At 43.9% G+C, this 17,580-nt stretch overlaps 2 protein-coding genes across 4 annotated transcripts in view; one reads left to right on the top strand and one right to left on the bottom strand.

The window, feature by feature from the left end:
• Positions 1-1,999, bottom strand: part of ssbp2a (single stranded DNA binding protein 2a) — a 36,646-nt gene extending 34,647 nt beyond the window's left edge. The window contains exon 1 of one of the 2 annotated variants that reach the window (XM_029830170.1): positions 1,853-1,999. In XM_029830170.1, coding sequence (XP_029686030.1) covers positions 1,853-1,908 — 56 coding nt within the window. In that variant the 5' untranslated portion in view covers positions 1,909-1,999. Of the gene's footprint in view, positions 1-1,609; positions 1,758-1,852 lie in introns of those variants that run through there. The other variant, XM_029830171.1, reaches the window with a different exon arrangement.
• A 10,276-nt stretch (positions 2,000-12,275) lies between these two features.
• On the top strand, positions 12,276-15,065 carry LOC101071984 (arrestin domain-containing protein 3-like). Of its 2 annotated transcripts, none has more exons than XM_011615853.2 (6): positions 12,276-12,853; positions 12,940-13,006; positions 13,560-13,707; positions 13,825-13,927; positions 14,023-14,288; positions 14,434-15,065. In XM_011615853.2, the coding sequence occupies exons 1-6, from the start codon at positions 12,586-12,588 to the stop codon at positions 14,530-14,532; spliced, it is 951 nt and encodes a 316-aa protein (XP_011614155.1). In that variant the 5' UTR covers positions 12,276-12,585; the 3' UTR covers positions 14,533-15,065. The 2 variants fall into 2 exon arrangements, with proteins under 2 accessions (XP_011614155.1, XP_011614153.1); XM_011615851.2 differs by having other exon boundaries at positions 12,445-12,853; positions 12,937-13,006.
• The last annotated feature ends 2,515 nt before the right edge of the window (positions 15,066-17,580 follow it).

Here is a 17,580-nt window from a genome sequence, read left to right on the forward strand (position 1 = left end):
CTCTCTGGTCCCCCGCTGTGCTCCTGAAATGGGAAACAACTGAAGGCTTGACGGCGCCGGGGCCGCGCTGCCTCTCCGATGCGCACCGCTGATAAACAAGGCCGCTTGTTAGGAGACAAATGAAACTGCCCTGCCCGATAGTTGCTTTTTGTCTGTTTTCATCTGTTTTCTTTTGTCACCACCTCCTTGCTTTTGTCACAGCCTTGGCATTAAAGGCAAAGTGGGATTTTACTGTAGCCTCCACATACAAACACAAGCCTGACCCCCCCCCCAACAGCACAGAAACCTAAATTAAATGTGATACTGAACAGGGAGGCCGAGTCGTCCCCACCCTGCGGGCTGCGTGTTTGCATGAATGAGATATGACAACTTGTGCTCAGTAGAATTAAAGTGACAAATGAAATGAGAGAACGAACAAAACGTTGGCCCGCTGATGAGCGCAGCCTGATATTAAACATCCGCTGCGTTTACAAAAGTTCACCGGGAGTGTTTCCAAGGCCCGGAGGAAGCCTTCCATCCTTGGCCGTGTCACTGCATGTAAAGGAACAAAGTCTCCCACCGACCCGCAGTGCTCAGAACTGTTCCGCTCACGTGGATCGATGGGGAAAGAAGAATGGGGCTCGAGGGACGGAGCTGAACACTTCATCACACTATTGACAAACATGAGTGAGCTGAATCCAAAAGACAATAATACATGAGCAGCAGCAGTTCATACTAGAGAAGATAATTACTCCAGAACTCAGCTGAAAGAGGGTTTTTTACCCCCCCTTTTTTTTTCATATTTCCAACATAATCCTCCTTGTCTGAATTCTTTATCAGGCTCCAACCTTAGAGATGCCCGGACACACGCGTCTTGTCTGTTAGCAGACAAAAGACACGCCGAATAAACCACATGTTCCTCTTTTCCAGGGCTGGTCGCTGCTCAGCAGCCATCTGACCTTCACCCTCCAAAAAGTACCAGCAGCCCTGGCTGGAAGATCTGCGACCCATTTACTGACTGATTATTTAAGATTTCAGTGCTTTCATGCATTACAGCAGAACAAAGGGATGGACAATTATTCTTTTAAAGTATTTCTAAATGCCATGTATGCATCTTCCAAAGTCTTTAGGCAGCAAGAGTAAAATCTCTCTTTTAATAAAAATAAATAGAAGCCAAAAAAGCCCAAATGGGTGGAACGTGGAATCACTCCGTCCCGTCAGTGAGAAAACAAACAAACAAACAAACAAAAAAACAACAAGCATTTCTACAGAAAATGAAGATTTCGGACCCGACTCTCTGGCTGAGATAATGCGGAGGCAGGAGGACCGTGGACAGGAGGAACAATCATCCGGACTAGACTCAACAAGCGTGGCAGTCGGCACAGAACGGCGCGCACGGTTCCGCGTCTGTCGCCGCTTCCACCGCGGACAGAAGGAAAGTCGACTTCAGCTCCGCTTGGCCAACCTGCTTCACTTCATCGGAACAGCGACGCACAACACAGATGAAATCTATAAAATACATTTTAAAAATAAAACCTGTAAACGCAAACTACTGTGAATTCCGTACCATAAAAAAAGCCCATAAGAGCAAAAAACCCAGACGTGTTGCCACAGACCGAAAACCACTCACATCCCAAACTGCGATCTATCACAACGAGCTGAATCACAGCGAAGGGAAAAGTACATTAAGATGGTCTTTCTTTAAATAAACGAAGCAATCAACTTTCCCAGCGAGCGCTGAGCAGATCGCTCCGTGCCGCCGTGTGCAGCTCCGTGCGCCCTCCCCTGCTGCAGCTCCGTGCGTGACTGCCCCCGGCCGCTCGGAAACTTCCCTCGCAGCTCGCGGTGTCCTCCCCCCATAAATAAAACTTACTTTTCTCTGGCTTGGCTGTCGGACGGCACGTTGCTACTCTTGCCTTTGGCGTACATGCTTGCAGAGAGCTCCGATTGTCACGCACCTGTCAACCCATCACAACCTCCCTGGGCACAGCCCCATCACCATGGTGACACAAGCAGCGTCGGCTCCCATTGGATGCCCTGCTAATTCGCACCGCCCCCTCGCCATGACGACCACCAGTGAGTGACAGCTGCGACGCCACGCCCCTGGACATTAACCCCGCCTTCTCTTCTCCTCTCCTCTCTCTCTTTCTCTCTGTCCCTGATTGGAAAGACTTCTTCATGCTCAGACACACGTCTTAAATATTGCCTACCCAGCTGCAGGGGTTGACACAGTCTGAGTAGGACCTGAAACAACCAGATCTGATTTATTGTCTACATACTGTATGCAAGCTCCTCCTGTTCAGAGGCAGACACTCACAGGAGAGCTGGATTTGAGAGCTGTAGGCCAGAACAAAACAATACGTCCAGCATGTGGGAGAGACGTGGACACAGCTGAATCCATCCTTTTCCATATGTTACACGCTGCTGCTGCAAAGAAGGATCTAGTCACACTTGACTCCTGAATAAATGCAGGAATGTAGGAAGTAAACGATGACCGGTTGGCTGCAGCACCCTGGAGGTTAATACAAAGCGTAGCCCCCCCCCTTCAATACTACAGGTGATGGAGATATAGTGCATGTGCATGTGGCTTGCAAGGAAGAAGTGCCACATCATGCTGCTGGCAGCGGATAAAGATGAGGGTTCACTCTGCCATCGCAGCACAGAGGAGAGTGACAGACTTGACGTATTTGACAGACGGCTGATTGTGTGTGTGTGTGTGTGTGTGCGCGCGCGTGTGTGTGTGTGTGTGTGTGTGTGCGTGCATGTGCTTGTGTGGACTAAGGACACAACACAGGGGCAGCAGTGTTTAAGCTTACGCAATGCTCCTGTGATGTGACCCAGTTGGAATGGATACACATAGTCTCTCTCTCTCTCTCTCTTTCTGTCCCTCTCTTCTGTCTCTCTCTTGTCTTTCCTCTCCTTCACTCTCTCTTCTACATGCTCTGCCATGCAACCCCCCTCTCATTCTTCCCGCTTCTCCCGTGCACACTCTTCCAAATGAACCCCCCCCCCCCCCCCCCTTCCCTGCAGGAGACAGGCGGAGGTTCTATTTCAGACGTGCAGAACTTTTGGTTTTGGGATGAGTCCCTGGGGGTCGATCACCATGACAACCACTAGCGGGAGATAACGAGGAGGAGGAGGGGGGAGCGAGGAGATGAGAAAATGAGGAAGAGAGGGGGCTAGAGAGAGAGGGAGGGAGAGGGAGGAAGGGAGGGAGGACGTAAAGGTTAACAGGTCATGTTATATAAAATGTGATCAAACCGCTGCGGTCTGAGTGAGGGACACTTTTTTGTCAAAGATCGTTGTGAGAACACGGTCACAACGCACGTGGATGGATTTGGTGATCCGCTGGGATTTTTCCAGTGCATCTGAGAGGGAACAACAGACCGCGAGAGGCAGGCAGTGATCACAGTAAAGACACATGGATGAGGGGGCTGAGCTGCCCTCCGTTAATAACACAGTGCTCCCATCGTCAGAGGTAATGAACAGTTAGCCTGTACTCAGCTCCAGCACCGACCCCCCCACCTTCCTCTCTCTGTATTATTATTCCCCCTCTCCTTTCACTCATGCGCTCGTCCTCAGCCAGCAATCCCACTGCTTTTCGTTTCACTCCCAGCCCGTGAGACTCCAAGACGCTTTCATGCTGCCCCGGTGTGACAAACGCCCTCAGAAAGTCCGGTTCTGTTCTGGTTCCATTTCATCGCCGGTCCGCAGAGATGAGCGCGCCACTAAAGCATAAATATGGTAATTCTAAGGACCAGAGCTCGACACGACTGCCTACGGAAACCTCAGCCCTTCGCGGCTGCGTTGACAACCTATTTCATGACGTCTGTGTGCCACAATTTCCAATTGTTGTTGATCTTTCAGCTAACTGGGAGCGAGGGAGTGATTATAGTCTTCTTCATTGAGAGCTGGACGTCGGTGCAGATGTAACCCGACTGCCCTTGTGTAATCTGCAGACCTGCGGTCACAATAACACCTTGTTGCTCTCCATCACCGGCAAGCAAACGTGCACTCAGACACGGGAGCAAACTAATCTGAGGCGAAACCAATCAGCGAGTCGCCACCTGTTCGCTGTTTGGTTTATATAGGTTTGTCCACACATTTTCCCGGTTCCTGACAGCTGCCCACCGCCTGTACCAAGACGGACTGTCGGACTTTTGAAGCAGCAATGAAAAAGATTTGTATTTTGCTAAAGAAGGAATTAACATTTTAATACTGGAATGATTTAAACTCAGATGTGTATCTTCATCGCTCGCCTCAGTCCATGATGAAGACATATCTTACATTCTTATTGTGCTCCTGAGACTCAGCATCAGAGCTTTCTTCAAGGCAGCTTAGGATCCTTGAGCATGCCTCATGTTGTTCAGGTTCCAGAATTCTAACATCACAAACGGGCAACTGAATAAGAATTTGGAGTCTGCAGCACACCTCACGTGCATGTCTTTGGACTGTGGGAGGACACCAGACAAGTTGGGGAGAAAGTCCCCTCTCTTCCCCCAGCTCATCTACGTTTCTGGATGCTTCTGACATCCGAGTGTGGTGAAAGAGTCCAAACATACTGCATCCGACACAGGCTGGCTCTGTTTTCCCTTCTCGCTTTATCACACATGAATGCGTGCGCACAGAACATGCAGGAAGAATAAAAGGCATCACACAGAGACACAAACAGTTGACTTGATGGCTTCACAACAACGTTTGGCAAACAGCCTCTGCTTGCTGAGCCTGTCAATGGGCTATGTAATCGTACATTTCCACCGAGAGAGCGTGTTAGCAAGGATGCTAATTAGTGAACAATTAAGCTTCCACACAAAGGAGGTTCTTGAGATTAATTGGCACTGAAGTTTACAAAAGCTTGTGGCTCAGTAAATAATTCAGCATGCACCAGAGCGCACCTTGGCACGCTGGAGTTTTTCCGTCAGATGAGTAAATGTTGTCAAGACTGAGACGTAGAGGCTCAGCAGTGACTCCACATGGACAGTGGTCATTAGCAGGTCGTAGCAGCAAGATGACTTCTCTTTCTTTATTGGTGGGAAATGTGAACACAAAAAAGTACATAAACCTCACATACCGACAGACTATCCCGAAATCTGACCGCTCCAAACCCATTTTCATTATTCTTTTCTTGGATTGACCTGAAATGAAACATTTAGATTGATCAAATTTGAGAGAAAGTGCTGAGGTTTCTACATCGACCAGGCAGAAATTGAAATTGGCACTCAAGTATCTGCTTTGAACAGCTGATGCAACAGGAAAGCAAGAGGCAAAAACATCCCTACCGGCATTTTCCCTCAACCTCTGGACGTACAACAGCCACCCAAATCGAAAGGGTCACAGATTTTTGGGTCCTGGTGCCGATTTTCCAAACAGATTCTTTATGTGAAGTCCCTAAAAAAACGTTCTGACAGCGAGAGTCCAGACTGGCAGGATACTCTACCATTAAAATAAACTGGGGAGACAAAATCATGTCATTGACTGTGATTCATGCCGCAGTTAGACAGCTGTTAAATGGTTTATTACTGAAGTGGCCCCTGGCATTCCCACTCAACAGATGCTCAGATGATGCCGCGGAAACTGAAATAACTCACAATCGTGCAGATAAAGTCTATTGGTAATAGTCTCAATTCATCAGGACCTGTGAAATATCCTCGGAGTTGCGGAACGTTTTAGTTAGTGGAACATGCAGATGGGGCTTTTTTGGTCTTATACATTTGATTTTCCTGAATTAATTACACCGGTTGGGATGAAACAGCTTTTCATCCCGGGACCGAGCAGAAAGAATGAGGAGGACTCCATCACAATTAAATGTATGCACGGGCTTTTTCTGAATTCGGAGCAGGTTTCCCATCGGTGAAATTCCTGATGATCTGAGCTGGGCTGAGCGTGCGCGGGTTGCTGATGTGACTCACCGAGTATTCCGGCAGCGGAGAGCCGGTCGGGCTGCCGCAGAGGAGTCTGGGTAATAAGGCTGCAGATGAGTGCTGCCACCCCCCCAAAAATAAAGCAACCGGAGGTGGGGGAGTGAATGAATGTGTGTCTACATGACTCATGTGAGGAGAAGCCAGATTTGTTAAGCCACCAGACAAAAGAACCCCCTGTGATCAGTCAAAGTCGCCTCTATGTACACTCACAGGGTCAGTTTCAACCCTGGCTACAATGTCATGTTGGCTATAATAAAAGTACCTTATGGAATCTTTCTGCAAGAACACTGTCTAACACTATTTTAGAGTAAATGCTATTATAATAAACGCTGCCTTGTTAACAGGATTTATATTACTCCTCATACATAGTGTATGAGTTATCTCTGATTAATTCTGAGCTTCTCTTTGGTCAACAAAGCTTTTACATATCTCTCAGGTTCGGCATTTTAGCCCCCAGGTCCTCACATTTACTCTGGTTCTGGTTGGCTTTCCTTTGTTCATGACAGCGCTGCGTTTACACAAACAAGCCGCAAACAATGGCCATAGTCGATGACCAGAGGCGTTTGGGTTCAACCTTGTGCATGTGTAGAAATTTTAATTTCATAGAGAAAGGGGCATCGAGTTTACACTCAAGAACCTGTGGAGATGGTGTTATAGCTCCGGCTGTGCTGATATAGACGGGCTGGTGCCTATAGAACTGTGGCACGGTTCATTTACATCTGCTGGCATAAAGTCAGAAAATAATAGTCTGGCGTATTCATGCGCTCACTGTTGCTGTCACTGTCCCACCACTACACACAGCCAGGTTCCCTCGGTTCTTCCTTCTTCCAGGTTGTCTCTGAAAACCAGAAGTCCGACCTGGGTTAAATGTCATGAATCTGAATCGACCTCTCAACCTCATCCCTGCTCCAAGCCCCAATGACGGACGGCCGAGTATCAAGGTCAGGACGGAGGTTGTGCGCCTGTATTAAGTACCCTCATCCGCTGATAGACTGTCAGACCCTCTGCGTCTGGAAGCCTCCCAGTGGCCCTGATGTAAACAGCCGCAGAACCAGCGGCTGTGCAGCGGCAGATGGGGCAGAGAGAGACCGCAACACAGGTAATAAATTCTGGAGGAAAAAAAAAACACAAATCATTATTTAAACCCATGTTTTGTAATGTTTTGGTGCCTCGTATTGAGATCCTGCTGCGATGCCCTTCGACAGGAAATGAAAGGGAGTTGTTTCAGGACCGCGGCGACGTGAGTGATGGCATCTCATCCTTCAGAGTCATAAAATATAGCGTAGAGAGCAGATCAACTGGATTTGATCTCAAGGGTCTCTGTCAGACCTGAGGGTATGTTTGGAAGCAGACAGACAGCCTCAGGGAAATTCCTGCTGCTGCTCAGACAACCTTTGTGGAAGCTGTGAGCTGTGTGTAGAACCAGCGCATCCTTTGTCTGACTTCCATTATAAAATGAAACAAATAAAACAAAACCCCCGATCGGGTTTACTGACAGAATATCTGGGACACCAAAACATCCCATCATCCATCTCTCCATTTGCTGTTACAAAATGTTTCCAGAGCGTGAACTTCATGTCAAAGCAGCCAGTTTGGGCGGCGGAGAGCGTACAGTATGTATGTTCACCTGGATGAAAGCCTGATTGGCTTTGCCCGTCTTCATGCTCCACTGCCCACCGTTAAAGAAGCGCAGTTGTTCTGCTCCACGCCGAGGTCTCTGGAAGGTGAACGGTAATTGCTGAGGGAGGCTTTCGACCCCGGCGTTGAAACAAAGCGGCCCTTTTGTTTTACTCAGGTAGCAGACAGACGGCTGGAGATATGAACCTGAGACCTGAATGTAGCCACTGTGAGTACGCTCCCATCAGGAGCGAGCGTGGCGGGGTGTTGCTGCGTTTGGCTTCAGTTCGCTGTGGCGATGACATCATCGCCTTTAGGACCGACCGCAGAATGAAACCCATCTTTTAAAACAGGATTCTTTAACACTGACCTCACAATGTGGCAAACTTCTCAGGAAACTCCAAGCAGGTCCTCTCCCATTGTTTGACAGATGCTTTTCGTTTAAAAAGATAAGGGTTTTCTCCTAAATCCGCGTGAATCACGCTTAAGAATGAAAACAAATGCTGTACGGGTGGTTTTGATGCCGACAAAGCACAACAAACAGCACTGCTTTCGGTAGCCCATCAACACAGTCTCATTCATCTCAGCAGCAATGTAAGTATGTAGCATGTAAGTATGTAGCATGTAAGTATGTAGCATGTTAGTATGCAAGGATGCGCATCACTTTCCTCAACCTGTGTCGCCCATGTGGACTTTTTGCAGTGTGGACTGCAAAAACGCTGGAAAACTGAGAAGGAAAAAACAAAAGTGTGATACGACCGTGTGATCTGGGTGGGCTTCACCAGGCAACAAAAAGGCGGTTGAGGCAGATCTCCTATCAGTTTTGGCCCACTATGATGTGATTTAAAGTTTTGGATCATGTGCAGCTCCACAGCTCATTACTCTTTTTCATATCTCGTATAATAGCTTCAGTAGCTTTTGCCTCAAATACATTACAAAGTCCTTCCGGTACTCGCTTCTTCAAGGTCGCCGAGCTGCGTTCAGTCTGGCTGCGTGTTCCAGAGACTAAATTAGCAGGAGAGACGGAACAAGCGGTTGATTGTGTAGCGTCGGAGAAAATATGGAGCAATGCAATCTATTTCAAGTGTATTTTTTGCTTAGTATTTATTAAAATCTAGGAATGTAAGGAAACAAGTTCAGGTCAAGAGCATTTTGGTAATATGAATTTCCCATAATGCTGCTGTTTTCTGAGCTGCATCAATCTGGAAAAAGCAGATTAGGAAGAGAAATAAAAACAGACCCATCTAAAATTTGGTGGATGCCCTCTAAATTTCTTTGTATTCCACAGATTTTCCCGATTAATTGATGAAACTGATGAATACCTAATCAAGATTTGGCGATTGTGATGATGTCACATGATCTGTGACGTCGTTGGCACATTTTTCTCCATCAGTGTTGTTATTAGTCAACCGCATTTGGCATTTTTAGTCGAGCAGGCGCGAGTCAGGCGTCACCGAGGCGAGGAAAATGACAAATGACAGCTGACTCGCTGCAAAGCTTCTACTCCCAAATAATTTAAAGGACTGATTGTGCACTTTATGACTTGACAAGCACTTCCCTTCCTCTGCATTACGTAATCTGGATATTTTGAATTGATCTGCGCCTCGACAGACAAAGATGATAAAGGAAAGAGCAGCAAATGTAGGTGTAAGTTGATATTTCGACACATTTTATGATGGAAAATGTGCTGTCCTGCGGCGTATTAATGGGAATGAAGGAGGCAGCTCTAATTGGCTATAAATGAAATCATCTGTAACTCACTATCTTATTCCATATTTTGGGTATTTTTACCACAGTAAATGATGACAATGATTGAGCCATGTGGGGATATCAAATTTCAGCATTTCCTGGCCCGACCTGAAAATGGGGGAGCTGTTCGGTGCACGGAGGGTCCGGTCGGGTCTATTCAGCACTCTTCCAAAGCCTCCTCAGGCCCAACGGCCATTGTTTGTGAAGAAGAAAGCTATCAGTGGATCAGCGCGAGATTAGCGTTGCCAACTGTTCCCTCTGTACGCCTTCCTGTTTTGCCACAGGAATTCTTCAGGGGGGTGTAAAAAAGGCACAACACACAACACACGGCAGTCAGCCCTGTCTGCTCTTTATTACCGAGACTTGAATATTAAAGAGAAGACACAAAGCCTGTCATTAATTTAGGTTTTAAATACTGGGAGTACATTTCCCCCCAGTCGTCTGGGCATGGAAATCGCTGTGTATTCCAGGATGTTTGTGGTTGACGAGCCCAGGACTGGACACAGATAACAGTTACTCTGGATTTGCCGTCTAACATGCACAAGGGTTAGATACAAGAGCATACTGATGGTTTTATATACAACATGAGGTTGCCAAGCAACAGAGGAAACACTGTTTCTGATAAAAGTGTCACATGTGAATATGTGGCACAGTGGGTTGCTAAGAAAAAAAATACTAGCAGAGTAACATTTATATAAATGAAGTCAGTAATTCAGGTGGTTTTAATGATCTTTTCCGTTTATTTCACCTTACAACCATTTCACCTGCATTAATGAATCGGCTCTGTTTATATTTGAGCTGTCCCTCTTCCCAAAACTTAACCTGTGGAAGATCCTCATTACTCATTTCCTTTAATCCGTCGTCACTTCGTTCCTGTCGCTTGTTCCAGCCATCCTCTTCCTCTCTCATTTCCCCTCTCCTCTCTCCCCCCTCACTCTCATGAACCCCCTCCTCGCCTCCACTTCTTCTTCTCTACCATCTAAATTGCAAATTGCAGCAGTGCTGACTGCCAGAGGAGCTCCTCAATGTCATTAGAGTTGACCCTGTGGATTAAGTGGAGGAGAGAGGCGGTGCGTAGCAACTGCAGATCAATAACCCAGCTTATCCTTTGGGTTCTTTTACTTCACATTGGATTAAGATCTGTCCCGCTGAAATGTCTATTTTTCCTTTCCTAACTGGGCTTTTCCCAGGTCATATGATGAGTAATTTTAAATAATCATTCGCATTCCACAATAAAGAGTTGTGCCCCACACATCAGTTCCTACATTTGGTGCAATTAAGAAGGATGAAAATTCACATTATGGGGACGTTTCTTTATTTGACCTAAAATCCAACACGATACAAAAGAATGAATCTATGTTGTTCTTGTGAACCAACCAGCATGAGACGTGGTGGCTATAAAAATGGCAGCTGCATCTCTGGGAATGTTGGCATGTGCACTCACGTCCCTGTTAGCTCAAAAACACCTTGAAAATCGGTGTATTCAGGAGCCTATGAGGGGTTAAAACTACGATATAGATATAGTTAGAGGCAATTAGTTTCTTCTGATTTACTCTAATACGTCAAAAATAGCACAAAAGGGAATTTTCCCACTGAGGAAAATCTGCAGGCAGCCCCACAAACACAGCAAGGTAACATATATTAAATTATACGCAGGCACGTAAACTTGTTCTGGCAGGTTTTATGTAGCTCCGTGCTGCCAGTTTAAATGTGTCATTATAAGTGTTTTACAGCTGCCTTGTGTGCCATTAATCCACCAAATGCTTATTTAATTTCACATTACAGCATCAAAATCTTCCTGTTTAAAGAGGACTGCAGCCTGTTCTAGAAGAGGTTGTGAGATAACTCATTTACATCTGGAAGAACTGCAGCATCTGGGTTTATGCCTTTTTTATTACTGAGACTTGGGCCTGTTTTTTACGCCATACATTAAGGTATAACCCACAGAATCAAGTGTTTTGTGCCATCTACTGGCTAAACGAAAACAGTGTCAGTTGAAAGACTTCAGTCAGAAAAACAACTTTTATTTCTTTTTTTTAAATCCTCAGTAATAAAATGCTGGCAAATGTATTTTAATGGCTGGTTGTCTTAATTGGCTGAATAAACGATGCTGGACAAGATGTTCTGTCAATTAATAACAGTAGACTCAAATGTTTTTTCCTTTTTCACCTTATATAAATGTTTACTTCCAAAAACGGAACCCCGGCACGCTAAATGAACCAGGATAATGAATTTAAATAAATTAAACGATTCATATGCTGATCACATGATTGTTTCAGTGTTTTCTGTCTGCCATGAGCTGGAAGCCTTAAAATAACCATGTTACTATGAAGAAATAGCAATGACCACCTTTTAACCACTGATTGAAGTAAGCAATAAATTGCATGGCTGACATTTTGGCCTCTTCTTTAATCATTAAATTGAGCTTGAACCTTTTCCCATTTGTTTATCCCTTAGCTGTCATTTATATCACCTACATCTGTTGAGCCATCATTTTATTTTTAGTCATTGGTTTAATTAAGTGCAGAATATAGAGGCATCAGAGCTTGGGTGAGAGGTTAAAAATAGCTCACAATACCATCTTTTGGCCATCCACATGTTGTATGCAATAACTAAAGTGTTTTTTCCCCTCGTCAGTATTTCTGGCCAGTAAGAACAGCTGCAGAGTATCTTTGGAACTTTAAACCATACAAAAATATATCCAGCCTTGTGAATTGTACTATAATGTGATTAAAAATGTTTCTCCGCAAGTTATTTATCATTGCTCTTTATGTGATTGTATAGATTTATTGCTGAGTTTCCTACGTTATTGCCCATAAGGCCTTCAATCATATAACTTTCCAAAAATGGGTATCCTCTCAAAATAAGCCCAGAAACAATTATCTTAAATATATCAGATTTATTTCCTCCAAAAATAAAGAGATAATATAACACTGTCATCATGAAGGGGGAAAAATGGACAAAAAAGAAAGAAAATATGAACTTTAGTCCCTGGCGGCGCAAGAGTTTAGCTTTTATCATATTAGTTTGAAATATTTCCAAGTGGATAAGGAATTTTCTACTGACGAAAACTTCAGAAAACAAACCTATACAACAGAAAAGTAAATGAAATTATGAAGTTAAAGTATTTAATGCGCATAAATAAAGTCACTAACCGTAAATAACGAGGGCCTCTGCCCATCTGACCACGCCCACAACATGGGATGGGCCCGCGCATGCGCAGTCTGTTGGGAATGTCAGCGCGAAATCTTTGCTCTGTTGTTGTTTGGTCGCAAGTCAACTATTTCAAAACCTCGTAGCATCAGATCAACTCAAGATAATGTTCCAACAGGCGATAACGAACTTTAACATCAATTATGACGTGTATAATGAGAGCCGGACCTTCTTCAGTGGCGACAGAGTCACAGGAAACATCTCCTTTGAACTCAAAAAGGAGATCAAAATCAGCACAATTGGCATGGAATTCCGAGGAATGGCGCATGTCCACTGGAGCAGCAGCTCTGGGGGCAAAAAGCGCAGGAGTAGACATTATTCGGCCAAACTGGACTACTTCCGCATTAAATCCTCCATCCTGCAAGACTGCGGCGGTATGCAAACTCCACAGCCGTGTGCAGCAGAGTTGCGCCTTAAACTTTTGATGGGGAAATGTTTGATCTGCTTCCTCCTGCAGCAGCAGATGGAGGACTCAGACTTCAGCGTGGCACGCATGTCTATCCGTTCACACTTCAGATCCCGCAAGGGTGTGTACGAGCATGCTCCTTTGGTCGTGTGTGTTGTTTGTCGCGCAAGCCTGGTTGTTCTATGTTGTAGAGTGTTGGTAGTGTTTTGCATGACAGTGCATTGGATCTTTAGGACCCTCAATTAAACATCTGTCCTCTATTGTGTCTGAAATGAGCGTTCATCAACAGTTGCGTGCTTCAGTCTGACTCTGCTGCTAACTGACAGGAACATTTTCAAAGCTTTGACTTATTTTTGTCTCCTTTAAACTGAATGAGAACCAATAAAACTATTGCCTCCTTCGAGCTTCAGCGTGTACTTTAATTTGACGCGGTTGTTTGGTGATGCATCCACTAGGGGGAGCTCCCGTCACCTACGAAGTTGGAATAGCGCATGCACGTGCGTGTAATTGCTAATCCATGAAGTTGCATGAGGGTTTAAATGTGTTCATGATAGCATATGGTCACATTGCATCCAAAGATGGCGACAATACCACAATGTTTCTGTAATTCACATGTTTATTGTGGTCAAGCGCTCTTGAACTGGAGTTTTGTGGATTTTAAAATCCCACTTCAGAGACTTCCCGTCTACCTTCCGTGGGGTCCATGGAATCATCACCTACACCTTGACAGTGACCATCTACCGGCCCTGGCATTTGTCCAAGAGCTTTGTGACTGAGTTGATGTTTATGAACCGCCTGAATCTCAACCAGCCAGAGCTGTGGGTACGTGATCCTTGACTCTTTAATCTCTTTGATCTTCCCTCAAGGAAATATCGCTTTTATTTGCGGGGTAATTCCTAAATGTTATTGTTTTAATAAACTGTTCCATTTTGTCTGCAGTCTCCTCTCTCAGGAACCAACAGCACGACTCTGTGCTGCCTGTGGTGTGCCTCAGGACCCATCACCTTGACTGCCACTACAGAGAAAAAAGTATTTGCCCCAGGTGTTCCTTCCACCCATCCTTCCATTCACCCCCCTCCATGTTTGTTTAGCAGAAAAGAACAAAAAAAATAATCACCACGTCTCTTCTTCCTGTAGGAGAAACTGTAAAAATAGTTTGCGAATTGGGTAATTCGTCATCTCGAACGGCGACCCCGAAGGGGAAGCTGCTGCAGAAACAGAATTTCTTCATGCACAACAAGGTCAACAAGAGATTAATTTCCCAAACCATGGCCTCTATGGCCGGACATCCCGTCAGTCCTCACACATCTGAGGTGCACACCGAGCTGATGCTGACCATCCCCCCCTCGGCGCCGTACTCCATCGCTAACTGCAGCATCTTGGAAGTGCAGTACGTCCTGGAGGTCGGTGAAACAGACAGGGGGCGCTATAATGTCCCGGAAACATAATGTTGACTTAAACCTGATTATTTCAAGCATTTTTCTCACGTCTTGATACAGCTTGAACATAATGTCGAAGCCTTTTTTAATGTTTTGCGTCCTCTTTCAGGTGAGCCTGGGTGTTTCGGCTTCCCCTGACGTCACGGTGATGTTCCCCATCATCCTCTGCAACACCTCGGCCCACAACCCCCCAGCACTGAGTTTGTGAGTGTCAGAGAACATCCCATCGGCGCAAATAATACTAACATTGAATGTTTCCCCATTAAGTGCACAGTGGGCCTGTTCTTCAGAGAGACTTTATTTCTTAAAGTTTTAGCATCACTTTAATCTCAGGTTAAAGCTAAACACACCAAAGTTAATGTTCTCTGTGGTTGAGACGGCCTTTTTTTAAAAAAACAAGACATCTTATCTAATCAGGTTATATAATATACAAATATTCACCTGATTTATTTGTGTTTTATGTGTTTTATGTGCTGCTTAATAGCAGGTATATCTCATATATTTTATATGTTTAAATGTAAATTTGAAGATATGTTACTTATTCTCAAAGTACATGTAGGTATGCTACATATATGTTTACACTGTTTACACTAATCGCTACCATTCAGGTTGTATCCGAAATATTTATCATTTTGCATAAGTGCCGAATAAGTCATATCCACACATGTATTGAGACATTATAAACATAATGCCCAATATCTTTTTTCATCTCAGTTTTTTCTTTAAAAAAAGAAATAAATTCATCTGTTTGTGTTCAGTATGTGTAAATGTGCTGAATGGCAGTGAAAATAAGCGGCTGCCATCCAAAATACTAAATGCTCAGCTAAATTAATTCAATTTAATGGAATGAACTAGATCACTTTCTACACTCCTCAAGAGTGTGCGAGCACTTTTAAGCCTCATTAAGTGCATATCACACGTCCATCCTCATTTCCTGCTGCCAGCCGGTGCGTTCATCTTTTTAATGTCCCTGCATTTAACTGGTCCTCGCAGGCCTTTGTTAAAATTTACGGTATTTGATTTAAATGTTGGTTCTGGTCAACTGAGGCAGCTTCTTTTATAGTCTGTGTTTCAATAAATGTTTAAATGTTCATGTTTGTTGTACGAGCAGTTTGCCAGCCCAAAGATATGAAACATTATTCTCACAGTTTAACTGTCTTGCTATATATATATACATAATGCAGTATTACCATGTGCCTCTAGGGGGCAACAATACTGTTTTTATATTAAAGGTAGTCCGACTGAGCCGATACACGTGCGCGCGCACACACACGCGGGCGCTGATAGTGAGTTTCTAATGTAATTATGCTTTGCTCTAATAGTGACACAGTTGGGCCACACTAAGCCAGTATGAGCAATAGATTCAAAAGTGACAAGTATGCTACCATTGCAACTGGCCTGAATAATCACCAATAACTTGCATTAACAGGCATTTATAACATTCTAAATGTTCCTACCTCTGCTCTAAATTATAGCAACTGCAATAATCAATGTAGATTAAAAAAAGAGTTGCATCAATATTCCATTTCCATGACTCATTTTCATCTTTTGTTAGAGCAAAGGTTTAAGTGTAATACATTGGTTAACATTTAAACCATCATTTAAAGAATCTGGGCTGTTTTGGAACCATTAATGAACCTTCACATGTCCTCTGCATGTAAGTGCCCAGCAGAGGGAGGACACTGTTGTCTTTTAGGAAAGAATGAGCAGATTTTAACATGAACTATTTGTTACTATAACTCACGTTCAACAGCTACAATTTGTCACTCTGCAAAACTACATTTTAAATTCCAGGAATTTCCAGGTAATAATTGGGAATGTGGTTGTAGAGGAATCTAATTTGCTCCTCATTAAGCATAAAATGCCCAAATGCTGTTAAAATATGTATGACTTGCATAAATTCATGTGCAAGTCTATTAAATGTTAAAGAGTATGCCTTTGGATGCATGCTCTCCACTTTAGCATACAGTGATTCAGAAATACAGTCATTTAGTCTGATAGAGATTTATTTGATAGTTTATCTAAAGTGCTGTCATGATTATTAACGAGACATCTGTGTGCACAGACATACGGTGGCGCCTGTGTGACAGAGGGCATGTAAAAAACATAACAAGACGAAGAGAAGTATTTCAGGATGGCACAGTTTATCATCCTGCCAGTAGATGAGTTAATTTAATGAAATCCAACTGTGACGCAACCTGCTATAATCAGGTATTTATTGCTTTTTGGCTCAGGCACCAATCCCCATCGCTCCCTGGGCACAGAAAATCACTGCCATGCGCCACTAATTGGTGTGTGTGTAAATACTGTCTATCTAAGCCTGAAGTCCTTTTTCTTCTGGAACCCTATAGATAAGAACAGGGGAGGCCGACACAGTACAATAGTCTCTCCACTCGCCGACTACAGAAGGTTATTAAATTTTTTGCATATTCTTTTATATATATCTATATCTATAGATATAGATATAGATATCTATAGATATCTATATCTATATCTATATCTAGATATAGATATAGATATATATCTATATCTATATCTATAGATATAGATATAGATATATATATGCCTCTGACCTACAGGGTGAAAGATAACAGAGGCAACAATCCATGTTCACAGTGAGAATAGATGACGATAAGACGTCGTAAAGATTCCGTCAAGCCACGTGATGACGACGATGTTTCCATGACCTCGTTCCTTCACAAGTGCAAAGGTCAACAAGCCTCATAAAAATAGTGAAAACCTTCAGATCTCTTGAATGTGACTAATATGACTAACGTAAACACTGAAGCCTGTTTAAACCATCCAGTTTCCAGGGAACTAACTCATCATGATGTTGTTGCTGTTTTTGTTGCTGTTGTGTTTAGAGCTTTCAGATGTTTCAGATTGTTCAGAGATGAGAAATATCTGGAAATGTTTTAGACGTCCCAGATCCTATCACATATTTGTCCTCACTTCACCGGTGGTAATAAGGTACGCAGAGATACCGTCACTGATGAATGCTTTTGTCCTTCATCCTCCATTGTATCATCCCTTTAATATTCACTATTTTATCATTACAATGACACAACACGTCTCCAATGTCCAGCATTTTAGAGGCAATTTCCCATAATTCCTTTCCTGACTCCTTCACCAAAGGATCGTTGTGGTCATATTTCAGCCTCCATCTCATTACGCTTAATTAAATGAAGAGTAGCTGGTATGTACTGCTGATCCACTTTCATACTCTTGGTCAAAGGTGCTTAAAAATGTATTTTTA

The sequence above is a fragment of the Takifugu rubripes genome, chromosome 21 (genome assembly GCF_901000725.2).
Source record: "Takifugu rubripes chromosome 21, fTakRub1.2, whole genome shotgun sequence".
Lineage (NCBI taxonomy): Eukaryota > Metazoa > Chordata > Actinopteri > Tetraodontiformes > Tetraodontidae > Takifugu > Takifugu rubripes.